Source organism: Elephas maximus, chromosome 24, assembly GCF_024166365.1.
Source record: "Elephas maximus indicus isolate mEleMax1 chromosome 24, mEleMax1 primary haplotype, whole genome shotgun sequence".
NCBI lineage: Eukaryota > Metazoa > Chordata > Mammalia > Proboscidea > Elephantidae > Elephas > Elephas maximus.
In genome coordinates, this window is record NC_064842.1 from 42,439,904 (window position 1) to 42,467,114 (window position 27,211).

Sequence of the window (27,211 nt, forward strand, 5' to 3'; positions counted from 1 at the left end):
TAACTTGATTTATTAGAAAAGTTTGTTTACCTTCCCCTTTAAATTTTAAACCTTTTCTTCTTTACATGTTTCTTTTTGTTGTTGTTGTTATTTTTTTCCCTGCCTCTTCTTTATAACTGTAATCAAATTTATGTCCACCTTTAGCATGAATAATTTGGCCACAGGCAATCTCTATTCTTTTTTGGTGTTAACAGTGTGTTTAATCATCTATTTAGATAGATATGGATCATAGGAAAATATCCTGAAAGGCTTGACCCAGAATATCCTAAAGAAGTAGAGTATTAATTGCTAGGACTCTAAGTTCATTTATATCACGTATTTTCTTTGTCAGAGAGAAGCAGCTGATCAAGGTACACTGGCCCAAAAGAATAAGTATATGGAAGCAATGACTATAATTGAACATATGCAGGAGAAGTTACAGTAAGTATGAAGTACCAGAATGGTAAGAGGATGATGATTGCTGGCCAGGAGGCTTGGCTGGGAAATCTGAACTTCTTGGCTTACCTTTGACACTTAGGTTTCCTTCATCCTCACTAGTGAGATGGGTATCACCAAATTTCTAGAGGCAGTGAACTACAGTATCCTAGTAGGAATGTCCGTCCTTGCTCACAGTGGAGATGAAGAAGTCATAGTGTGTATGTGTGTTGTGGGGAAGTGTCTGGAGTGATCCAATTTAGTATGGTCTAAGAGATGATTTAGGGAAACAGAGGAGCTAGGTGAAACTACTATGGCTCAAGAAGGAATGTTACATAGCCTAAAGACTAGGAAAAGTTAAAATGGTTGAGGCATTTTAACTTAGAGCACATGTCATATGTCTCTATGCCAATAGCATAGGCATAGAGACATATGCCATGTGCTCTAAGAAGCACATCTCAAACTAGTTTTCTTGACTGCAAAATTTGATTTTAAAGGTACTAGAAAAAGAGACACTATTGAATTTGGTTTATCGAATCATATCAATTAAAAGAAGCCAAAATCAACTCCTAAAAAAGGGTTCCATAGCTATTGAAGAAGAATTCCAAACACTCAAAAGCCAGATTTCACTTAAAAATGATAAATATGTTGTATTCTTAAATTGTAGCACAACTACAACTGACATTAACATTTGAAGTAGCTCCCAGACCCTCAATTCTTGGATAATCATTGGTGTTACTGCTTCCCTTGTCTATACCCTTCAGATGTATTCATCCAATCCCATTGCCCCTTTTAGACAATGAGTTTCTAGATCAAAGATACTTCTTTTTTTTTACCCTTTCCGTTTTGTTTTGTTTCTCTGGACTTTGTCTACATCAGGGAGGTTGAAAGCAGAGCCAGACAGGCAGAAGAGAAGTTTGATGAGGTAAATGAAAAACTTCATTATACCCTTATAAAAAATAAAGAACTGGAGAAGGAACTAGAAGACATATTCATGAAGCCTAAAAAGAAGGAACCTGAAAGAGAAGAAGAAGAAAATGAAGGATACAAAGATGAAGAAGACAAAGAAGAAGGAGAAGTTAGGCGAGTAGCTAGTTCCTCAAAATCTCCAAAGAAAGGTGAGGCTTGCCTTCTTTTTTTTTTTTTTTTACTTTATTTAGTTTGTACTTATTAAAGTAAACTTAACTGGGTCACAATATTTTAGAAGAATATCAGTGTCTTTAGTGATGATCTACTAGTTTATACTTCTTCTCATAAGAATGCACACACATTTAACTTTGTAACTGTCTTATTCAGACAACTCACAAAAAGGAAAACCAAATGACCAACAATTGTAGAATAAATACTATCATGGGATAAAATTTTTACTTATGAAACTGGCAAAGGTTTTTTTTAAACAAAAGAACACAATGCTAGCCAAAATTGATGACATAGTTATTTTTACAGTTAATTCTTGTGAGTGGACAAATAGAACCCTTTTAGAAAATAATTTGACAATATGTATGAAGTGCCTTAAAAAACATGCATATACTTTGACCCAATAATTTCACTCTTAAGGATCTGGTCTAAGGAAATGATCCTAAATACAGAAAAAAAAAAATTAATGCACAAGGTTGTTTAGTGTATCATTGTATCTAGTAGAAAAAAAAATAGAAACACCGACCCTTTCAATCCTGGAAGAAAGATTAAATAAATTTTAATACACATGAATATTATAGAACTATTAAAAGATGTTTACAAGGAGTTTGTTTTGACATTAGAAATTCTTGTTAAAATATTAAGAGCAAGAAACAGGATATAACACCATTTGTTTCTTTTTTTTTAATAATTTTATTGTGTTTTCGGTGAAGGTTCATATAGCAATTTAGGTTCCCATTCAACAATTTCTGCTGAAATTGTTCAGTAACATTGATTACATTCTTCACAATTCATGAACATTCTCATTATTTCCCTTCTGGTTGTTCTGTTTCCATTAATCTAATTTTCCTGCATCCTTACATTCTCATCTTCGTTTTAAAGTCATTGTTGACCATTTGGTCTCATATAAGTGACTTTTTTAAAGGGGCAGAGTATTTACGAGGGATATTTGTTATTTGCGAGCTAATTTGTTAGTTAGCTGCAAAGTGACCTCAGGAGTTACTTTCGGTTTAAGGTTTAAAGAGTATCTCAGGGTAGTCTCAGGAAGTCCTCCAGTCCCAACAGGTCCAGTAAGTCTGGATTCTTTAAGAATTTGAGGTTCTGTTCCACATTTTTCTCCCATTCTATCAGGATGTAATGACATAATTTCAAGTTGATGCTTTGCCATTAACATACGGGAGCTTGAGAGAACCCAAAATGTGAGTTTTAACAAAAGATGCTTTAAAAAATTTTTTCTTTTTTAACCATTTTTCTTATCTGCAAGATTTGGTTTTACTTCCATGCACCTTAAATTACTAATTTACGCTGGAAAATCGCAAGTATGGATTTGCATTCAGCTAGTCAATATGGTTTAAAGTTTTGATTTTTTTCAGTAAACTTGTTTTTTTAATTGTGCCTTAGGTGAAAGTTTACAGTGTAAATTAGTTTCTTATTCAAAAATGTATACAGAAATGGTTTTGTGACATTGGTTGCAATCCCCGCAATGTGCCAACACTCTCCCCCTTCCCACTTCGGATTCCCCGTGTCCATTTGTCCAGAGTTCCTGTCCCTTCCTGCCTCTCATATGACACAATTTTTAAAAGCCTAGAAAAAAGACCAGAAAGAAATATGCCCAAATATTGAGAAGACATTATTTCTGAGTGACGGAGACTCATGAGATTTGTATCTTCCTTCTATTTTTTTTGTATTTGTTGGCCTTTCTATGATACAACTAATCTATTTTATTCTACAGAAAAGGAATTTAACTCTTCATTTTCTTATCTCTAATTACTGTTGTAATCCACCCTCAAGTAGTTCTTAATATCCCCAACATTGGAGGCTATTTTTTTTTTTTATCTTTGCTTTCGTCTTCAAACTGTGATCTATTCCCAGTACCATTCCTAGGTCAAGAAATAGTACAGGGAAGATATCTCCTTTCTGTTTGCTTTTGTTATCCCTTATCTCTACCTACTCCCCAGCAAAAACAGTGAAGTTAGCCAGCTTCTCCCAGTATAGAAGTATCACTATTTGGAGGAAACAGCTGAGCTCTCACTCTGAACTGGTGAAAATGTTATTTATTCTAAGCACATCAATCCTTTAGTTTTGAGTTTGAATATATAAAATTTTCAGGAATTATTTTATTTCATCCTCTCACACTGAGGATACAATTTTATTCTGATGATTTGAAAACTAGACCTTTTCCAAATTACAGAAAAATAAATATGCAAGCCATTCAGAAGGCCTGTGTGTTAATGTGGAGAGGCTCCTTCAATATGGAATGAGGGGCTTTAGTTTTGTCAATTACCATAAGGTCTTGGGGATTAGGTTAAATCCAGAACTGAAAAGTTTTAATAATTTAAGGTAGAAGGAAACTATATACAGTTGGTACTCAACCTATAAACAATAAACTATACAAAAAAGTAGCCACCTTTCTCCCTCTTTCCAGACATCCCCATTAGAGTCATTGCCTGGGATCCTAAAGTAGAGGACAGGAAGCCTTACAAAGCTTAGGGGAGCTGACTCCTAAGCAAGGCAATCATGTCCTGTATAAGACCTGAACTTTTTCTTCTGTAAGCTCAGAAGTTGTACTTGGATTAGCAGTCAACACCCATGGAAGCAGCAGTCAAGAAATCAAACAACGTATTGCATTGGGCAAATCTGTTGCAAAAGACTTCTTTAAAGTGTTAAAAAGCAAAGATGTCACTTTGAGGACTAAGATGCACCTGACCCAAGCCAGGGTATTTTCAGTTGCCCCATATGCATGCAAAAGCTGGGCAATGAGTAAGGAAGAGCGAAGAAGAATTGATGCCTTTGATTTATGGTGTTGGTGAAGGATACTGAATATACCATGAACTGCCAGAAGAACGAACAAATCTGTCTTGGAAAAAGTACACCCAGAATGCTCCTTAGAAGGGAGGATGGTGAGACTTCGTCTCACATACTTTGGACATGTTCTCAAGAGGGCCCAGTTCCTGGAGAAGGACATCATGCTTGGTAAAGTAGAGGGTCAGTGAATACAGGAAGACCTCAACAAGATGGATTGACACAGTGACTGCAACAATGGGCTCAGACATAGCAACAATTGTGAGGATGGTGCACGACTGGGCATTGTTTTGTTCTGTTGTACGTAGGGTCGCTTTGAGTTGGAACCAACGTGACAATAGCTAACAACAACAACAACAAGTTCATAAGTTAGATGTTCCTTAAGGTTAGCACCTTTAAAAAATGCAGACACTCTCGATCAGATGCTGCCATATTCGTATGAGTTAGTGCAGTGAGTTAATTTTCCCCTGAGAGTTGTGCAGTGACGGAATGGAAAGTGATATTATGGTAAAGGAAGGAGCCTTGTGAATGCTGAGCAAAAAGAAGTCCTAGGCAGATGCCAGAGAGGGAGAAGTATTTATTTTTGTCTTTATGTTCATATTTTTAATATTTAGCAGAGCACTGTGTTCAAAGCTGTGAGAGGAGAAAAGAATTGAGAGGGGAGTTTTCAAAAATGAATACAGCTCAGTTTCTGATCTCAGTGGGGCCACAATGCAATTTGGGAAGGACACATTAAAAGCAATACAAAAGCATGGACAAAGGTGACTGAATGTGGGATAAAGATGGCAGCAGACAGTCTAAAGGGTTCAAGCTGAGAAGCTTGGTGTCATGGAGCCACTTTTGATGCACATACCAGGAGAGCAGGCTTGATGGTGAGAGGTCTCCTGCACCCATCCCAGGGGTAGGGTCTGCATAGGATCTGTGCATAGGAGACTGGAGGGAAGGAGACTGGGAGACAGAAGAGGAGTGCAAGAATAGATAGGGAGGATTCCAAATGATTCAACAGTTTTTTTCACTAAGTTTGGAATATGTACAAGAAGGAAGGAGGAAGTGTTCTTCTTTCTCTTCTTCTGTGCTCTATCACAGTTCCCTGGCCTAGGACCCCAGGACCCAGAATTCAGGCAATTAGCCACATTGAAACTTTGAGAAAATGCATTCCAAATCTCAGTAACCAGTTTAGGGTCAAATTTTTGGCACACAGCCTGTGGGTAACTTGAGGGTTACTCAAAATAGAATTTTTAAAATGCTCTGTAAAGTTAAAAGCCCTCTGTAAATATAATAATTACTACAATATTCTAATTTTTTTTTTTTTTCCAGAGGTACAGCACAAGGAGAGTGATCACAGCTCTAAACCCAGACCCTGGACTAAATCCAATCACAAAATCAAACCCAAGCATCATCCATAGAGACCAGTGGCTCCCAATGGCTACACCCACTGAACACAGCCCATTGGAGAGCTGACAGTGTGGCTTAACGGGAGGGACTCCCTTTGCAGCAGCTATTAGAAAAGCCACGACACACAACCCAAGAGCATTTTTTTCTTTAAAAGTCACAGTGATGGCTACAGGGAGTCAGTGCATTAGTTTACTGACCAGATTAAAAAGTCATTTGTGCAAAAGTTTACTAGCTTCTTCAATTGATTTCCTAGTAGAGGTCTGTGAAAAGTGTCAGCTTCTGTTAAGAAAATAATGCTTTCTGAAGACTTTGAACTCTGCAGAGAAGAGTGGAAAACAAAAATAATTATTTTTCTAATTTAGAAGAGAGGATCCTGATAATGCTGTTAGGTTTCTGCAGCATTTTCTGCTTTCTCAAAGCATTCTTATGATTTACCTGACCTTTATAATAACCTGATAAAGTAGGTGGAGGACATACTGTTATCTCCATTGCTCAGAAGATGAAACTGAGGCCTGAAATGGTTACATGCTGAGGTCACAGAGCTGATCGGTGTAAGCCGCAGGTCTCTGGATTCATGGCTACGCTGTTTGACAACAGCAAAGGGCCACAAGGCCATTGCACGAATGGTCTCCTTTACAGAAGCCTGTGTTGCTGAAGATTCACCTAGTATTTCCATTTTTTGCTTTTACTGCCTCATTTGCCTGCTCTGTTCCTGACCGTGGACCCATCCATGCATTAGAAATGAACTAACCTGTAAAAATAAGTTAGAAATGACAAATGAACGTTCTGGTTAGTCACATAGGAAGGGTTCCCTCCTACCTCACTGTTCCAAATTCACCTGCATTTGCTCTTGTCTCTCTGGCCCCAAACACCTATGCCAATATTACTATACCTGCTTTGGCTTCACATATTTGGTGTTCCTCTGCATTTCTGTCTTAGAATCTTAGACCTTTACCTGCTCCTTAATCCTCAGAAACCCTGTGAGTCCAGTATTTACAGCCCCTAGCTGGGCCTGTTCCTGGCCACCATCTAAGAACTCACAGTGCCTAGAATCTACCTCGGTCTAATGGATAAAAAAAAAAAAAAATTAAAGTCTGGCCAATTCCACTCTTTACTTCTGGGGTGAAGAATTCCAGACAGCTGGCTGTACACTGACTCAACTGACAGTCAAAGCTGAAGCTATTGACTTGTGCTTTACAGTTACCACCTGGAGGCGGGGGCATAGCCAGCCCTACCCTTGCTCCTTCCCAAAGAGATTCCTGGATGATTCTAACAAATTTGGGGGCTTCTTTTGTGGGACTGCAGAATAATTTTGATTTTTGACTTATCAGGAATGAGTAGTCATTTCCACACACATCAGCAGCCCCCACTACTGCACGTGACAGCCTTGCCTCTCAGATTGTGTCGGACACCATCAGATGGAAGGGTCAGCCTCTACATGCCAGAGTTATACCTGCTGCCGCTACAATTAGAATGAGAGCATTTGGCATCATGCACCTATATTAGTTGGGATGGTTTTGTTGCAAGCCACAGAAACTCACTCTTGCAAATATAAGTGAAAAGTAATTTACTGAAAGGATATGGGGGAGTTCAGAGATTGAAGGGAAATCTTGAAGAATCAGGCTAGGAACAGACAAGAACAGGTAATTTTAAAAGATCTCAGAAGCAAGAATTGCTTCACCATCACCCCAGTGCTCCAGTAATTTCATCCATTCTTACTTTATTCTGCCAAAATTTCAAAGTCCCAAGACTGAGAAAGGCTATTTTGGGGTCACACACCACCCGTGAATGTACCAGGGATGGTGAGAAGTAGACTTAGGGATCTCCCTAGCTTCCTTAAAGGGAAGAAAGGATACCTTGGTCTATTATTTCACTAAGATGGGATGAAATATGGAAAAAGGAAATCCTCCAAAGAAAAGTAGGATCTTGTTAGGAAGGCATAGTGAATGTTAAGTGGTTTTTAAAAATGCACTACCAGGAGTACATTTGCACAAGGGCTCTCTGCAGGTTAGCCTGGGCAGCACTGCTCTCCCAAATAGCTGAGTGGGGAAAGAGTTTAAGGTATTATCGAGACTCTGTCACACCTTTTCATGGTGACCATGAGGTAGCCTCCCAAGCAAAATGAAGGAACTCTTGCTGTACATCACTGGCACCTGCTGCCTTCCAGGTGAGGCTGTTGTGCTTTTGCTGCAGGAAACCAACCATTTTGTGCTCAGGTGTCAGACAAAGCCATGATGACCTCTGCCAGAAAGTTGCTGTGGCTCTTCAGTAAAGAAGAAACTGTATGGGTCTTATCTCACACACCCTCAATCTCAGTGGTGACATTGTTCATTTCCCTGTAGAGCCAAGGGTGGTAAGGTCTGTATCAGTGTGCTCAGGGACCTTATAAATTTTGGTTTGCAAGCCCCTTGTCCACCCAGACCTACTCCATGCATATGAACAGTGGTCCACACAATTGGTCCTACTGACTTCACCATGGCCTGATCACTTGTCTCGTACTTTCTGGCACACATTGACTGCATTTTCTCTTGTTTGTGGCCTTTCGCAGTTGGAGCTCAGTGATCCAGATTTTACCTGTGAAACCTACACCTTGCATTTGCATTTCACTTCCAAAGACTGTTAAAAATTTTGCCTGCAGGCCCCAAAGCTCCAGAGACTTGTCCTCTGTCCATTTCTGGATTCCAAATAAGTGTGCCAACTACTAGCAAGTGTTTTCCCTCAGGGAAGCAGAGGAGTTACTCTAAAATTGGGAATATAACTTCAATGGCCCTGCTGCCTAAGCCCTGCATGCATGCAAAACAGGAACGCTTGCCATCTGAACCTAAGGCTAAGGCCCTCTGTAGTCAAATTGATATGAAGCAGGGCCTAGAGTTCATCGGGACTTCCATCTCTGCCTCAGAAAAATAAGAACTTACTCTAGCCAGGTTTACCACAGCCTCAAGGCAGTCTCCCATTCAGGCATGCTAAACAAGTCCATTAATCTCCCTGATGTCAAGGATTAACTTTGCAGAATGCAGGTTTTCAAGAAGTAGGACCTCCTGGATTGTGCAGCTGGTCTGTATCTAAGAAGATGACCAATGGAAGAGAGCCTTATGAGGTTCCCCGAGCAATCCCAATATTCAGCAGTGCCATTTGGTCAGATAGTGCTCCTTTTGTTCTCAAATGGCTGATGAAAGGGCTCCTGCAAGACTTTCTGAATTGCAGTGGCTTTTGTTGGTTTGGAGAGCACCCTCTTGTATTTGCGGGGCTTTGGGCCACCCATGAGCTCCTGATGTAGGCAGAAGCATAATATGGGCTACCTCTAGGCTAGCTGAGAGAAACACTTTTGAAAGTCTAAAGATAAGTTTAATCGTTCCTATGATCCATCTAGCCAAGGCAAGCTGCCTTTTGGCAAATAAGGTATCCCCACTCCAACCCTCCATTCCAGATCCTAGAGGTCACGAGGTAATGCGAGTAATCCATCTTCCATCTTTCCACTCTGGCCACCCAAGTAGTCAAACCTAAGCAAGAATGAAAGACATGGGGCTTGTCTGATTTCTGACTGTAACTATTGCCCACCAAGAGAATAAAGTCTCTTCTGTCTTGCTTTTGCTCTCCCGTGATCTCAAACAGCTGTACACCTTTGAAACAAATGCTTGTAATACCATAGTGGGAGTCTAAAACAGAAGATCTCATTTCAAATTCTCAAGAAAACAGGCTCTAAGATCAACCACCCTGGGAGCAAGAACTACTGGCCATCAGGGCTGCCTTTGAATCATGGGGGAAACACGTGGAAGGGGTCAGGCTCCTGATTACTGTCTTTTAGAACTACTGGGTTAAAACCAGAATAATAGTAATACCAAAAAAAAAAAAAAAAACCATTGCCATTAAGTCAATTCTGACTCACTGTGACATTATAGGACAGAGTAGAACTGCCCCATAGGGCTTCCAAGGAGCAGCTGGTGGATTTGAACTGCCAACCTTTTAGTTAGAAGACAAATGCTTAACCACTGCACCACCAGGGCCCCTGAATAATAGTAATACCCAGTATATATTGAGCACTTACCTTGTGCAAGCACTGTGCTAAGCAGTTCACAAACGTTATCTCATTTATCCATGACAATCCTGTGAGGAGGGTTCTACTTTTTTTCCATTCATACTCAAAGAGGATTAGTAAACATGTTCAAGGTTAAGCAGCTAGTGTGTGATGGAACCTGGATCAAACTCAATATGTGTACCAGGATAACCCTAGCTCTCAGCTTCAGTGCTATATTGCTTCTCTAAGTTCAGCAAAAGCTGGAAGTTCAGTTGATTACCCCTTTTCAAAGGGTTTGAGTTCCACATCCTCTACTTACTACTCAGCTCAACTACTGAGCAATGACACACAAGCCAGAATTCCAGAGGGCTTCAGGACCCTCATATCTCCAGTGGATCCCCTGCCAATGAACTCTGTAGCTACCAGGGGCAATCTAGCTGGGAGGAGCACACTTACTCAGAGCCATTCAGACATGGCCGCCAAGGATGCAGGATGCAGAGACTGTACCACAACTGCCTGCTAGGCCCCCTGGCTAGGAATGTCCAGACTGCAGAGCTCCAACCTGATGGCTGTTGGAACTCTAAGGAGGGCCTTTGGAGTCGTCTTAGGGTCGTCAGGCCTCCTCCTGGTGATTCTGAGCCAAACAACCTCCAGTATACCAATCCTTAAGCCACCTGCGTGTAAGTTGGTTATAGGCAAACCAAAGTGTTACCACATCACTGTCAACTCCCTAATGACCCAGAACACCATTATCACAGAATCTGTCATACACTTGTTCTGCTCTCATTGTCGTCTTGTTGTGGTGTACTCCAACACCAAATTGAAACACCTTTTCCCTTTCATTGGCTTAAACCAAACCAAACCTGTTGCCTTCAAGTCGATTCTGACTCATGATGACTCATGGTAACCCCATGTTACAGAGTAGAACAGAACTGCTCCATAAGGTTTCCTTGGCTGTAATTTTTACAGAAGCAAATTGCCAGGCCTTTCTTCCATGGTGCCCCTGGGTGGGTTCAAACCACCAACATTTAGGTTAGTAGTTGAGCACATACCATTTGTACCACCCCAGGGACCTTACATTTTCAGAAAAAAACTGTGTAGCAGCACATACTCCAGCTTTGGATAGTGCTTTCCAGCTTATCTTCCATCCATCATTTCAAGATCCTTAACCAGCTGGAATGTCGTACTTTGCTCTCAAGAGAAGACTTCTGTTGCCGGACATCTGGCAGACAGCACTATCCACTCACCTAGCTAGTCTCTGAAGAATTTACCTTGGACTATTCACTACACTTGTTTACAGCGCAGTTTCATAGCAACTTACCCCATTATTTTCCTCCTATGAAGCCTTCCCACCTCAACAGCTGGTTAATACCTGAAGATGCCACAAGGCACTCAAGCCAACCTGAAAGCAGTTTAAATCTTGACCAGAGCCAGACACCAGAAGAAACCAGTTAGCGGGAGGTACCATAGGCACTCCCCAGATATGTAAGCAAAATCTGCCTTTGACAAAAAGATGAGTGCTACAAGGAACTATTAAAACCCATTGCTGTGGAGTTGATTCTGACCCATTGCCACCCTATAGGTCAGAGTAGAGCTGCCTCATAGGGTTTCCAACGAGTGGCTGGTGGATTTGAACTGCCAACCTTTTGGTTAGCAGCCGAATCACTTAATCACTGCACCACCAGTGCTCCCAAGGAACTATTACAGGTCGTAAAAGCCATTATCCAGGCATTCAACTTAGAATTGTGTTCCTGGCTACTTGTTATGCCTGACCCAGCAAGACTCTACCTCCTTCCTTATTGCTTATGCCAACCTGAGATCAGGAACCATCATATATGGGGTAAAAAGTGATCTACAATCCTGGTGCTACCTTAACACCAATAGCCAGTATGCTGGGATGAGTATGGACCAAAACACTCCAAAACACACACTTCCCATTCCAGGAAGGCTCTAATGTGCCACTGGGTCTTTAGATGGGCTGGATCATCTCTGACCATGCCCTGGCTGGTCCACAAAATCAAGCCATACACCACTATAGATTAGACATTCTAGGAAATCACCCAGGAGCCCACACCCTATCCTATTTATCTCTGCTCTCTGGTACCATACCTATGGCTCTGGCAGACTTGGTTATCTGCCTTTGGCTTACTTGGATTGACAGCCCTGTGGACTCCACAGTATGTATTCTGGCAGTTCTGCATGGTTTACAGCTTTACCTGCTACTCTGGGTTCAGAATCTCACACTGCCTCCAGAAGGAACTGCTCAGTCAGTGGCTTTCAGCACTCCCACTCCCCCACAACCAAATATGGTCCATGGGAATAGGGACTGCAGAGGCTTTTAATAAAATGTGTAAAAATTTTTCAGAACTGGATGAAATCATCTGTTAAAACAGTATTGAAAGTTATCTCAATACGTACAACCTTTTAAGCAGATTCTGTTTTATCAGTAAATGAAGTTGTCGCGGGTATATGAAAATGTGGGTTTGAAATTATCTAGTAGTCCTACATGATCTTGGGAAGATGCAGTGCTCGACTAAAATCCAAGTACCTAGCAAGACTGGGCTAACAATGGCTCCCAGAGCCCTGAATGTGTGGTCTTCCCAGCTATGGATGGAGGTGAAGGCAAGGTGGTACTGTTGAGACAAATGACAAAAGATGATCCTAAGATTGGCATCATTTTGCAATATACTGCTGTGGATATTTTGTGCTTTTTTTTTTTTTAAGAGGGAGGCTGGAAGGGAGGAAAGGTAGAGGGAAAGAATGTCGAGGTGACTGAGAGACAATAGGATAGGCAAAGCATCCTGGGTCTTGGGCCTTGTTTCTGTTACATAGAACACAGGCGGTCTTGAACAGACAAAATGCCATGGAAGTTTCTAGATCCATTGTTAGGAGCTCAGAATGCATTTTCTTACTGAAATAATATTAAATAGGATCTTATGGGCTAACATTCAGAGCCAAAAACGCTTTATGGGTGTTGTTATGCAAAATTTTTGCCTTCCCACTGGGGATAACAGGAACACACCTCCAATGTAAATAATAACATCAGATAACATGAAGAGTAAAGGGAAGAGAAACAACCCAGCAGTGAAGCACTTGGGATGGTTACCACCATCTCCCTCTCTCTCTATGCCAGCAACATGGAAATTCCCATTCTAATTAGCATTAAAAAAAAAAAAGTTTAGGTGGTATTTGTGTTATATATGCTCTCTCATTTCCTTGGCTAATTTTTTCTTTTTTTTGGTAAATACACATTTTTTCTTGTATAAGGCAAATTAACGGAAAAATGAGATTTAAATTATAAGAATGTACCTATATAAAGGAATGTCTGTACAAAAAAAGAATCCTTCAGAGCATGTACAGTTCATATAACGTTACTACCGTTTGAAGGAATAAACAAACTGGTAAAATCTATACTAAAAACGCATTGCTGTCAGCCCTGTAATTACAGTGATTCTTCTTAAATTTTAAACATGTATCAGGTAAAAAATTTTTTTCTTTTCCATTTTCTATTTAAAAATGTAGACTCCATTTGAAGAATTTCTTTTAAATTCTTTAATTAGGTTTTAAAATTTTACATCCAACCAGAGTATATCTCTCTTCTTCCATTCATTCGGCAACACTGAAGTGTCACTGTGGTGCAGGTATCAGGGTTAATGTAAGTGTGAGGACTATGGTGGTGAGGCACAAAAGCTTTAGTAAGGTGGGGGGGGTCTAAGGCTTGCTCTTGAGGTGTTCATAATATATTTGGAGAGAAGCCTGCATCTTAAGTACACGATTACAATAGAGTGGGATAATCACAGGATAGAGGCATATAGAAAGAACCATGGGAGCAGCAAAGACCTTGCCAAAGGGGCCAGAGAGCCTATAGGGAAAATGGCCACTGAGCTACATCTTCAGAAGTCAAATCTGTTGGTTTAGCCACGAACATTTTTATACATAACTCATACCTGTAAAAATACGTACACTCAAAATTCTTACCAAAGTGGAATCTTGGCTAAGGCTCTTTCCCATAGATAATCTACCTAAACTTACTATATGACTTTTCTGTCATTACATCATTTCACTGTCTTCTCATGTGTTGCTGCATTGTGACTCCCATATGGCATTCCATATGGCAACCAAAGAAAGGGCAGGAAGTGAGGACAGAGTGCCTTACTCAGTGATGTAGCTTTTATATGAAAGGCCCTTTTACAGACCTTAGGCCTTCCCTATAACATGGGAGAGTCTTTCTTTTTAGGATTCAGTGGTTCAACAGGTTTTGAAGGATTTGGAAGGGGGATGCTTCCTTGAGTTCTACTGCTGGGAGAAGACAGGCAATTTAGCAGGTCAAATGGCAACGGTAAAACCACAGTGGAAGGTTTTTCTGTGGACAAAGACTGAAGGGTGTGGAGGTATCGAAGCTGAACAGCAGCTGGGGTGCCTGATAGAATCTCAGCTGCCATCCTCAGGGACTCTGAGGCAGCCTTCTCCCCTTCTGCAGCAATCATCTAGAGAACAGACATGAAAAAAAATGATTTTTCTCCTTCTTTCCATTAAGCTTTTAATCACTATTTAGTGTGACTCAGCAAACACTAAGCATCTACTGTGTGGCAGGCACCGTTAAGCACAAGAGGTACAAGGAGAACAGACCCAATCTTTTTGCTCAAGGATTTCAATCTAGGGAGAGAGATTGTACTACTTGGTCATAATTTAAGGCAGACTTTGTTAAAGATCCTGACAAGTATAAATGAAGCGTTATGTGTGTTATTAATTATGTCTGGTGGGCCTTAAAAGATTAGTAGGATTTTGCCATAAAAGTTCAGCCAGGATTTCAGGCAAAGGCATAGAATCATGAAAAGGTGGCTCCCAGCTTGGGTAAAATGCATGGATAAGCATTTCAGAAGAGAAAGCATCAAGCTCACCACCCAAATGCTACTTTAAAGTGGGCAAAGGGACTAGGCTCAGAAGTCAAGAAGCAACTCTGCCCAGAGGACCACCTTCCTCTCCTTCCCTCCTCCTTCCATTCCGCCTTCAATGCCCCAAAGTTACTGACCCTCCTTATGTGGTTAGGGGTTGTTTTTTCACCTACTCTCTGTTCTTGGAGAGAAATCTGCCTCCCCTTCATTCCTTTCTTCCCTCTTTGCAACACACCACCCTACCCACACCTCAAACCTCAGTTGCTGTTGGCAGCCAGATCTTTACTTCTCACTGGCTTGCCTGAATAGAGGACATGAGTAACACAGTCTTCTCTTGACCCTGGCCTTGGAGGAATTCAGGACCCTAATCATGGCTGTCCCTCCAGAGCTTGCTCAGAGCACTGTTTTTTTTAATCATGGCTGTCCCTCCAGAGCTTGCTCAGAGCTAAGGGATATAGGTCTGGGTGTCATTAGTCTAGAGGTGATTACCCAGGGAGGACACCCAGGTGAGAGAAGAGGAACAAAGAGCACAAGGATGTCTTTAAGGACAGAAAGTAAAGAAGCTAGAGGTGGTCGCTGTTATCCATTGCTTCAAAGAGAGGGTGTAGCATGAAGAGAGGTGTCTGCATTAGTCAATTAGGAGGCTATTAACAAACTTTAAGAGAGCAATTTTAGTAGAGTAGTGGGGGGTGGGGTGCAAGCCAGATTTCTTTCAACTGGCTGGGTGGATGGAAGTAAGGAAGCAAAAGAGATGTGTCCTCCATGAGGCCGCCTTATGGATCCTCTGTCTCCTCAAAGAGCAGCGTCACTGGGAGAACTGAGTGCTCAGTGCTGGCTCACCCGCACTTTGGCCTGTCTTTGAGCTTCTGCTTCCACAGCCAGTGAGTGCTGAAGCCCAGCTGGTAGCCTCACATCCTTACTGAAATGGAAGAACACAGGCACATAGTGGTTTTTAGTAGCCAGGGCTTTCATACAGACTTGCAAACCCCTCTACTGGTGTATCATAATGAGTAGCAAATTCTGATTCAATGGAGTGTGCCATCCCTAAACCTCTCAGGTTGAAGGTACACAGGAAAGAGCACTTTAAAGGTAGATGCCTCAAATGCTAATTTGTATTACATACAGCTGATGCTGCCCAGAGCTGTGATTCTGTCCTCAGGAGCACAACAAATTTTGTGATGGTGAGTTGTGATAACTTTTCCCAGTTAAAGTTAAATCTAAATCCCAACTATTAAATTCAAATAATGAAAAAACAGCTTTGAAGAGCTATACTATTAATAATATGATAACAGAAACTTATCTAAGTTTATAAAAGTGAAGAACTGATTTTGAAAGGGTAGAAGTGACCAAATAGGAACAATCCTTAATGTATTGCATAAAGATACAAAATTGTATTTATACCCTGTATAACTATGAAAAATGCATCTATGGAAAAACAGTTTGGCAGTTCCTCAAAAAGTTAAACATAAAGTTACCATATGACCCAGCAATTACACTCATAGGTATATACACAAGAGAACTGAAAACATCTGTCCACACAAAAATTTCTACATGAATGTTCATAGCAGCGTTATTTATAATAGCCCCAAACTGGAAACAACTCAAATGTACATCAATTGATGAATGGATTAACAAAGTACGGTATATGCATGCTGTCAAATATTATTCAGACATAAAAAGGAATGAACCACTGATACATGATACAACATGAATGAACCTTGAATATATTATGCTACGTGACAGAAGCAAGACACAAAAGGCCACATATTGTGTGATTACATTCATATGAAATGTCCAGAATAGGCAACTTCAGAAAGACAGAAAGTAGATTAGTGGTTGCCAGGTGCTTTGGAGAGGAAAGAATGAGGAGTGGCTGTTTAATGGGTACAGGGTTTCTTTCTGAGGTGATTAAAAGTGTTCTAAAGTTGATTGTAGAGATGGTGGCACAACTCTGAATATACTAAAAACCATGAATTGTATACTTTAAAATGATTAAAATAGTGAATGTGAATTGTATCTCAAAAAAAATTTTTTTTAATGCATACAGAGAAAATCATGAAAGTAATGTTAATAGTGGTTATGTTATGGCTATAAGATATTTGGTAATTTTTTTCTCTTTTTTTTCCAATTTTTACTAACATGTCTGATGTACTGATTCAATAAAAATAATTGTTAAAATTATTTTAAATGCAACCAAAATATTTCCCTTCATCACATTTTTCTTCTTGGTTAATTTCCTACCCACATTTCTGTTCTCTCCACTTTGATTCCCCAAATACAGGTAACTGAATCCAAGGCAACCTGCAGAGAAGAGTTCAGATGTCAGAGAGCACCTCCAGGAGGGAGCAGTATGTCCCTATGCACTGATGGCTGTTGTTCTAAGAGAACATATTTCTGCTGAAAGGACATTACTCCCAGGTTTTGTTATGTTTAACTTCACAGTGCATTGCAAAGAGTTGTTACTCAAAGATATCCATGCCTAATCCCTGGAACCTGTGAATGTTACCTTGTATGGTAAAAGTGACTTTCCAGATGTGATTAAATAGATCTTGAGATAGGGAGATTATATTGGACATTCCAGGTGGGCCCTAAATGTAATCACAAGTGTCCTTATAAGAGGGAGTCAAAGGGAGATTTGACTACAGAAGAGGAGGAGGCAATGTGATGAAGTGGATTCTCTTCTCTGAAGAAATCAGCCCTGCTGACACTTTGACTTGAGGCCAAAGAAACTGATTTTGGACTTCTGACCTCCAAAATTATCAGAGACTAGTTTGTGTGGTCTTCAGCCTTCACGTGTGTGGTAATTTGTTACAGCAGCAATAGGAAGGTAATACAGACGATGTATTTGTTAAAAAAAAAAAAAAGTCTGCTTTAAATGCATGTATTAGAGAACCAGAGTCTCTAGTTTCTCCTCCAAATGGCGGATGGAGGGCAGGTTTTCATTTATAGGATCCTTTCATTTCCTTATTGCTGGGTGGCATCAGATTTTCCCTTCTTCCCAGTCCTTCTCACCCTTCACGATTGAATTTGGAAATGAGGGGAAGATTTTCCCTTCTTCCCAGTCCTTCTCACCCTTCACGATTGAATTTGGAAATGAATTTGGAAATTTGGAAATGTGGGTTCTGGAAAGGAGGTGCAGGGAGCTCTGCATGTGGGCCCATACTCTTTTCCTTTTTAACTTATTCTCTGATCACTTCTTAGTGGCTAGAGAAATAGTAAGCTTAGTGCATTGAGAACCCCAAGAAGGAACTAATTTGGGGGGTTGGTAAGAGGAAGGAATGTTGATAAAGATGTCACAGAGGAGGTGGTATCTTAAAGGACACATAAGATTTGCCTGTGGAGAAAAGGGAAGTATCCTATACAGAGCAAACAGCATAAGGAGAGGCACAGAAGCAAAAAAGTGCTGAATGCTGGAGAAATGCTAAATAGGCTGGAGTAAAAGATACATTCGCAGGGAGGGTGGGTGGCAACAGGTGAGGCCAGAACAGTTGAGCCATTTATTTTTTCATCCACAAAACATTATATGCTGAGTGTGACGAGCCCTGTGCCAGGTGCTGAGGACAAGAGATAAATAAAATATGACCCCTCCCGTTGCAGGGTTCATAATCTGGGAAGACAAATGTATAAATACATAAATTATAATTCATTGTCACAAGGGCAAGCTTGAATGTCCTGCTCAGGTGTCTGGGGTTTATCCTTTCTTGAGGAGGGATGAACAAGGGGCACAGGATGGGGAGCAGTGGGGAGTACACTTGAGAGACATTCCAGAGCAGCAACTCCCTCTTCTAACTTTCTTCTCCAGCTTTTTTTTTTTTTTTTCTGATTTCGTCTCTTTTCCACTAGAATGCTAATCCCAGGTTTACCAGTAACAAGTTGGGGGAAGTCACAAATACTTGAATAATTCATTTTCTGAGATTGCTGACTGTTCAGGCTCCATGAGGCACAATCATTCTTAATGCCTTTGATTTCGTAGAGTCCCTCATTTGGGTTCCTCTTTTCAGTTAGACATGACTCATAACCTCCTCATTGAACTCTGGGCCAGGGTCCCCCCATGGCTTCAGTGAAAGGTTACGTCCCTGGCAGTAATACCGTTTAACTAGCCAGTTGTCCAGAACCCTGCTTTACTCTCATCTCTCTTCTAATACCTTTTGCCACCTTGTCTGGGTGAGGAGCAGACTCCTACCCCGGCCAGGTTTGCGGTGCTGAGCTTGCTGCCTGTGGGCTAGGTGACGGTGCTTTGGAGGCAGTTCTCACTTGTTTCCTCCTCTAATTCCAAATGAGTTAAGTCTATACTTTTGGTCATTAATCATGAAAGGGTCTGTGACATCTTACCTCTTTTTATCTGAACATGTTATTTGAAATTAGTCGTTCTTTAACTTTGTGCTTCCCCCAAAGAAAGCTCCCAGGAACCATGTCTTACCACCTTTGTATACCACCAACTTCTCCTGCCCAGTCTCACCAGCTCCACCACCCTGCCAACTCCCACTCCTAATATTCTGGGCTATGTGTGTGCTTATAATGAATCTATAGTCCCTGGGGTAGGCATGAAAGCAAAAACTGGCAATGAGTGACTGACCAGGGCCACACTGGTGACTGATTAACTCAAGGTCACTTTGGCAACCACCCAGATTTGGTTGGGCACCTACTAGTAGATAGGTAGTTTTTAAAATGTTTAGAGATATTGTCAACCACTAGCAACATAATGTTTTATGTATTACTAACGCTACAGTGCTTTTCTCTCTCTGTTCCTCTATGGAGTTGACCACACTGCTTTGTGTTGTACCCTCCATGTTCTCTCTTATCAGCTCCTATCAGAGCCCCTTTAACACTGCTATTTGCTTACAAGTCTATCTCCCCTTACCTAGCTATAAGCTTCCCCTTAAAGAAAGACACCTTTAACAGTGAATACTTGGCAGATGGAAGATTCAAGAAATGGCCAATGAACAAATGAATAAAAGGAGAAATTTTGACATATTCAACTTCAAATCTATGTAAGTACCTTTATATCTTGGGCAATGCTCTTTCTCTCTAGAAGAATTTCAGTAAGGGATCGATGTGCTAGGAGACGTTTCATGGTGGTTTGCACAAGGAATTGGACAGCTTTGGACACATGAGCAAGACTGCTTAGCAGGAGAGAGGCGTTTTCCATTCGGTAGTAGCAAATGGCATCTATCTCCATTATAAACATGTCTTTGGTCACAACCTAGGCAGAAAAAAAGTTTAGATGACAGGCCTCATTCTTGGCCTCCTTTCCATGTGAGGATGTTGTTGTTAGGTGCAATTGAGTCTGTTCTCAGAGCAACCCTATGTACAACAGAACGAAACACTGCCCAATCCTGCAGGCATGTGAGAATAGAGGAGCTAAATGAATTCAAAGGGAATTTTCTCAGAGTAAGATTAAAACCAACAAACTAAAACCAAACCCATTGCCATAGAGTCAGCAAGCAAAAAATAAAAATAAAAAGAGTAATTGGCCCACCCTTTATTCAAAGTATACATTTTTTTAAAGTATGAAGTTTGTATTAACTGTACTAAAGAACTCAACAATTTAAAGAAATCCTGTTGCAGATCCTTTTGTAAAAGAAAAATCAGGAAAAAACTTCTTGCATGAAAAATGCAGTTGATTCTATCCAGATCTTTTTTCTTTTTATTGTGCTTTAGATGAAGGTTTACAGAGCAAACAAGTTTCTCACTAAACAATTAATACACATGTTGTTTTGTGACATTGGTTGCCAACCCCATGATATGTCAACACTCTCCCCTTCTTGATCTTGGGGTCCCCATTGCCAGCTTTCCTGTCCCCTCCTGCCTTCTTGTCCTTGCCCCTAGGCTGGTGGGCCCATTTAAGTCTCATTTTGTTTTATCAGCCTGTCTAATCTTTGGCTGAAAGGTGAACCTCAGGAGTGACTTCAGTACTGAGCTGAAAGGGTATCTGGGGGCCATACTCTCAGGGTTTCTCCAGTCTCTGTCAGATCAGTAAGTCTGGTATTTTTTTGTGAGTTAGACTTTTGTTCTACATTTTTTCCAGCTCTGTCTGGGACCCTCTGTTGTGATCCCTGTCAGAGCAGTCAGTAGTGGTAGCCAGGCATCATCTAGTTGTGCTGGACTCAGTCTGGTGCAGGCTGTGGTAGTTATGCTCCATTAGTCCTTTGGACTAATCTTTCCCTTTTATCTTTGGTTTTCTTCATTCTCCCTTGCTCCAGATAAGGTGGAAGCAGTGGAGTATCTTACATGGCCACTCACAAGCTTTTAAGACCCTACAGGCTACTCACCAAAGTAGGATGTAGAACATTTTCTTTATAAACTATGTTATGCCAACTGAGCTAGATTTCCCCAGAGTCCATGGTCCCCCAGCCCAGTAATTCGGTCCCTCAGGGAGTTTGGATGTGTCTATGAAGTTTCCATGACCTTGCCTTCTATATCAGGTCTTTTTTAAACTGATGCCAACAACAAAAATCTGCTAAAAGAGAAGCATATTCTGGGAACAGGTCACTCTGGCGAAGTGCTCATTGGAGCATACACTAGAGAGCTATTTAGCAACACACATAGAAAGCCATAAGAAGATTCAGGCTCTCAGTATTTCCATTTTTAAACATTTATCACAAGAAAATATTTTAAGGATTTACAAAGATTTAGTTACAAGGATGTTATTCAAAGTTATTGTTTATTATAATTAAAAATTAGAAACAATCTAACTCAAAAATAGGGAATTAGGTAAATCATGATACAGCCACACAATGAAATGCCATGTGGCCATGTAAAATGATGGAGTGAAGCATAGCTACTAAAGAAAAGATGATCACCATAGGTTGTTCAGCAAAAAGGCATGTTACAAAATAGTATGTATGGTATGATATACATAACCCATTTGTAGAAATAACCACTGTACACAGAAAAGTCCAAAACAAAACACTCCAAAATATCAACAGCTATTTTTGGGTAGTATGATTAAGGGTAAGTTTTATTTCTTCTTTTTTTTTACTTTTATATTCTAAAGTAAGCCTATAATTTTATATAGTTTCTACTTGCATTTCTGTTAACCAAAAGACAGAATGTGAAAGAACCTCTAAACAAAAATGAGAGACAATTTAGGAAAGGCTTCTAAATCTGAATCACTGATAAAAAAAAATCTCTGAATGTTGTCTCTACTTTTCATATCTACTTTTGAGCATAAACAGTTATTTTGCCCTGGGCCAGAGCTGTTATCTAGGCTTACCTCATGAAAGGGTATCTCCAAGGTTTGGAGACGAAGGTCAACCTTGTGGTACGTATCCAGGCAGGGCAGAAAGAAGAAAAGGCCTAGATAAGGGGGAGCGGGCAATGACAGGTGAACGTCTATCATAGAAACTGTTTGGAGTTTACATTTTCAGCAACAAGTTGATAATTACATCATTTTTCTTAGCCTCCAACTACACACAGGCCACTGGGCAATCCCACCTCCATCCCCAGAGTGTGTTTGTTGTAGCCAAGGTTACCATTTACAGGCAGTCCCTGGACTGCAATTGAGGTTCCATTCCTAAGTCTGTCTTTAAGTCGAATTTGTACGTAAGTTGGAACAGTTAGGTACAGTTCATATCTAAGTCAGTTAGTCAAATGTTTTTCTTAGTATATAGTATACATTTATATGCATAAAAAACATTAAAGAAAACACTTCCAAATACACAAAAAAATCTGTGATGGTTAAGGTGTGTGTCAACTTGGCTAGGCCATGATTCTTAGTGGTTTGGCAGTTTGATATAGTTTGCCAGTTATGTAATGATGTAATCACCTCCATGATGAGATCTGCTATGAGCAGCCAGTCAGCTGAAAGGCTGTTTCCTTGGGGGTGTAGCCTGCGTCCAATATATATGTACTTTTTGGCAAAGCTCACTGGCTTTTGCTCTCTCTGAGTCCTGGATCTGGCTCGTCATCATCTGACCTCCGATTCTTGGAACTTGAGCTAGCAGCCTGCTGTCATACTTGCTGATCTTGGGTTTGTCAGCCTCTGCAGCTACGTGAGTCAGGGGAAGCCTCCAGTCTGATGCCTGACCCATGGACTTGGGACTTCCCAGCCTCTACAACCACGTGAGCCATTTCCTTGATACAAACCTCTCTCTCTCTTACATATATGCTTCACTGGTTTTGCTTTTCTAGAGAACCCAGCCTAAGACAACATCTCTAACGTAATTCAGTAATAATAATAATAATAATGTTTTGATACACGTTGCAAAGTAACACCCACTTGTTAGTATGTACCTTGAATTTTTAATATAACAGGCTTTATGGGGATTGGTTCGTAACTATGGGTTGTACATAATTTGTTGTTCAATCTAGGATACTTTTGAGAGTTACAGCTTACTCCAGGACAACAGGTATAAACAGGGATTATCCCCAGCAAACTGGGGTCATTTTAGACACAGAGCTGACCCCTCCAGATCTCAGGTTACATGTTGTGTCTCCTTCACTAGAGCTAAGCTCCCTGTGTAGAGTGTCTTATGCACTAGCGTTAGCTTCAGTACCTAATTTAGTGCCTTTTAGGGGCTCTGTAATATTGTTGTTGAATCACTAGCATATTCAGGTAACAAGCTTTAGAGTCAGCAAACTTCATGTCATATTTCTTTAACTATGAGACCCAGAGGTAATCAGAATGGCGATATCATGATACTGACATTCTGATTGGCTAGTTGGTCTTCACCCACCCATCATAATGTACAGGGTCAATGTGCAAAAAATGTTTGTAGATTGATTTATTGAGATTTTCTGAGAGCCTACTGAACTCTGTGGGCTCCTGGAAGGAGCCAAAGCTTTGTCAGAACCATACCACCTCGAAGAGCCCACACCCTCTCTGAGGAATAGCCCAGCTACTAGCCCTTCTCGGCACCAATCCAGAAGGCTGTTGAAAACCGGGCCACAGCCAGACAGTCCCTGTCCTGGAACTACAGGGTCTGGTTCAACTTCTGTGTGGACCCACCTGTTGGTTTTGAATCCAGAAACTCTGATTCCTGTCTCCTAGTCTGGCTTCTGTTCTCTACCTGTTTCTGTAGGTCTGGCTTGGAACTCAGATATACGCACGTTTGGAATTTGGTCCGTTGCATGCCTTCCTGTCTGCCTTGGATTTCAAAACTCCAACTACTAGACTTTTCAGACTAGTCATACCTCCTTCTGAGGCCCATAACCAGCTTGGACCTATGGACACCAACTCTTGCAAATTTTAAGGTCATGGAGAACAGAGACCATGTCTTATTTGTCCATCTCCATATCTCTGGTAGTTAGCACAGTGTTTGAGACACTTATATTTCATCAACCAAATGCCAGTTTGCTACTTGGATGTTGAACTTTGCCCATCACCCATAGTTTGGCCTACACCCTGAATTCTGAACTAGCTCACATTTGCTCTGAGAGTCCACAGGACTCTGACCATACACAATTTCTCATACCAGTCGCTGGCCTACTTGCAACTCCAACCAGCCTGGACCCAGCATGTGAACTCTCCACACCCACACTCTGCCTTGGCCACTGGTGACCTGGTAGTAATATTCTCTGAAGAATTTGTTAATAACCTGCATTATATGCAAGAGATTAAAAAATGCAGATCTTATGTGATATATACATACAATGGAATATTATGCAGCTGCAAATAGCAATGAAGTCCTGATACATACCATAATATGGATGAACCTTAAAAACATTATGCTGAATGAAATAAGTAAGTTGCAAAAAGGACAAATACTGTATGATCTCACTTATATGAGCAAATATGTAGAAACCAAAGATTATTAATGATTACCACTGGTGGAATGGAGAAGGAAAGGGGAGTTTTTGTTTGGGGGGCACTGAGTTTATATTAATGGTTGTGGGATATTTTGGAAAAAGATAGTAATAATGATAGCACAACATGAAAAGTGTTATCAATGTCATTGAATTATAAATGTGGAAGTTGTTAATTTTGGCAAATGTTTTGGTGTATATATTTTCACCACAATTAAAAAAAGAAAAGAAACAAGCAGATCTCATGAATCAAGTTAGTTCATGTAATCTGGGGTCCATATTACAAATATGCAGGTATTGAAGAAATTGTTAAGTCTATAAGGAAACCCTGGTGGCGTAGTGGTCAAGAGCTATGGCTGCTACCCACAAGGTCAGCAGTGCAAATCCACCAGGAACTCCTTGGAAACTCTATAGGGCAGTTCTAGTGTGTCCCATAGGGTCGTTATGAGCCGTAATCAACTAAATGGCAACTTTTTTTTTTTTTTTTTAATGGGGGTAGAAAAGGTGTTTCTTACCTGGGCCTTTGGCTCTTCCAGGTAGCAGGTGTCCTAGCCGGAATATAATTACTCTCTCATACTCCTGTACAACCTAAAGGGAAATTTAAGACTTTCAAATCACTCTCAGAATGAAATAAAGTTTTCAAAAGGCCTTGCCATGAGAATGATCTAAGGCATCAGAAATTCTTTGCTTTGAGAACCAAGAAAACATTTCTATTACTACTTAAGGTTCCAAAGCTACACTTCAAGAGTAACATTAGTGAAAATGATAGAGTAGGGAGAACCAAGGGTCCATCCCTCCACAGAAATACCAAAAATAAATAACTGTCAGAGTGAACTTCGTCAGAACTCTGAAAAATAGTCAAAACTTTACAACAACCAAGAGAACACAAAATCAAGAAAAAGAAGATTTAAACATGGTAGGAGAGCTTTGTGGTATTTTTACTTAACCATGTGCCCATATCTCCCTGGCATGGCAGTGATCTTGGAGATGGCAGCTCGCAATCCCAGGGTTTGTACATAGTTCCAGGGGAAGCAGAGCAGACTTTGTTCCCAAGGAATTGTGTTTGTCTGTCTTGACCTTTCTGGAAGTTCTCTGAAGGACTTACACAAGGTGCCTTCCTTCATTTCACCTAGCTTGAAATTCTCTCAGGGCAGAAATGCAGGTAAGTAGAGGGCGTTCCATGAAAATATTGAAAGGAAAATGAACAAGCTGCTGCCACCTGTGGCACTATATTACAATTGGGGAAAACAATAAATACACCAAAATCTGAGAGTAAAACCTGGGGAGAGAGTTAGATACTGCAAAGTCCTACTTTCCTTAATAGACAGCAACTATGCAGAGGATCAACGAGATACAAAACACTTGAAAAGCACTATAAACCAACCAGATTTAGCAGACATTTACACAAAACTCCACTGAACAACACCAGCAGAATACAAATTCTTCTCAAGCATACATGGAACATTCTCCAGATAGACAATATACGAAGTCCAACCTCAGTAAACTTAAGATGGTTGAAACCATACAAAGTATGTCCTCTGACCACAATGAAATGAAATTAGAAATAACAGAGGGAAATTTGGGAAATGAAATGAATATGTGGAAATTAAACAATACACTCTAACCAGTGGATCAAAGAAGAAATAATAAGGGAAATTAGAAAAAAAACTTTAAGGTGAATGAAAGTAGAAACACAAAATACCAAAAGTTATGAGATACAACTAAAGGGGTGCTTAGAGGAAAAGTTATAGCTGTAAATACCTACAAGGAAAAAGAATGATCTCAAATAAATAACTTTCACCTTAAGACACTGGATAAAAAAGAGCACACTGAGCCTAAATTGAACAGAAGGAAGGAGATAATAAAAATTAGGGTGGAAATAAATGAAGCTGAGAGTAGAAAATCAGAAAGAACCAGAAGTTAGTTCTTTGAAAACATCAACAAAATTGAAAAGTGTTCAGGTAACTTGACCAAGAGAAGAAGAGAAAAGAAGAAGAGAGAAGACTCAAATTATGAAAATCAGGAATGAAAGAAAGGACATCACTACTGACCTTATAGAAATATGTCAAAAAATTAGATAACTTAGATGACATGGATAAATTTTTAGAAAGATACAAATTATCAAAACTGACATAAGCAGAAAAACTGAAAATATCTATAAAGTAAAAGACTAAGTTAGTAATTTTAAAACTTTCTTCAAAGAAAAGGATCAGATGGCTTCACTGGTCAGTTCTACAAAATACTTAAAGAAGAAATAATACCAGTTCTTCACAAATTCTTCCAAAAAGGAAAAGACGTGGAAAGACTTCTCAACTCAATTTCTGAGCCCAATACTACCTTGGCAAACCAGGCAAAGACTATAAGAAACCAGGAAAAGACATTATAAGAAAACTACAGACCAGTATCTCTTATGGATACAGACTCATATATCCTAAACAAAATACTAGTAAACTAAATCCAGTAACAACAATAAAAAAAAACAAGAAGGTCATATACCATGACCAAGAAGGATTTACTCCAGGAATACAAGGTTGGCTTGACATCAGAAAATCATTATAATATACCATATCAATAAAATAAAGGTTAAAAAAAAAAACTGCAATATCATGTCAATATATGCAGAAAAAGCATTTGACAAAATCCAACAGCCTTTCATAAGAACACTCACCAATGTAGGACTAGAAAGGAACATCCTTAGCCTAATAAAGGACATGTACTCAAAACTCACAGCTAACATCATAATTAATGCTAACTGACTGAATGCTTTCCCCCAAAGATCCGGAACAAGGCAAGGAGGTCTGCTCTC

General features: G+C 40.2%; 2 protein-coding genes across 7 annotated transcripts in view; one reads left to right on the forward strand and one right to left on the reverse strand.

Annotated features, from left to right (window-relative positions):
- The window catches only part of AXDND1 (axonemal dynein light chain domain containing 1), a 168,059-nt gene extending 162,142 nt beyond the window's left edge, over nucleotides 1–5,917 (forward strand). For all 4 annotated transcript variants that reach the window (XM_049868411.1, XM_049868414.1, XM_049868410.1 and 1 more), the window contains 3 exons: nucleotides 332–420; nucleotides 1,294–1,532; nucleotides 5,671–5,917. In XM_049868411.1, the coding sequence (XP_049724368.1) occupies nucleotides 332–420; nucleotides 1,294–1,532; nucleotides 5,671–5,759 (417 nt within the window). In that variant the 3' untranslated portion in view covers nucleotides 5,760–5,917. The remainder of the gene's footprint in view (nucleotides 1–331; nucleotides 421–1,293; nucleotides 1,533–5,670) is intronic.
- NPHS2 (NPHS2 stomatin family member, podocin) overlaps nucleotides 5,605–27,211 on the reverse strand; it is a 30,479-nt gene continuing 8,872 nt past the window's right edge. The window contains exons 3-8 of one of the 3 annotated variants that reach the window (XM_049868448.1): nucleotides 24,921–24,993; nucleotides 21,875–21,957; nucleotides 19,658–19,861; nucleotides 16,904–16,959; nucleotides 15,499–15,577; nucleotides 5,605–6,064 (exon numbers count right to left, since the gene is read on the reverse strand). In XM_049868448.1, the coding sequence (XP_049724405.1) occupies nucleotides 5,933–6,064; nucleotides 15,499–15,577; nucleotides 16,904–16,959; nucleotides 19,658–19,861; nucleotides 21,875–21,957; nucleotides 24,921–24,993 (627 nt within the window). In that variant the 3' untranslated portion in view covers nucleotides 5,605–5,932. Of the gene's footprint in view, nucleotides 6,065–13,273; nucleotides 14,251–15,498; nucleotides 15,578–16,903; nucleotides 16,960–19,657; nucleotides 19,862–21,874; nucleotides 21,958–24,920; nucleotides 24,994–27,211 lie in introns of those variants that run through there. The other 2 variants (XM_049868446.1, XM_049868447.1) reach the window with 2 other exon arrangements.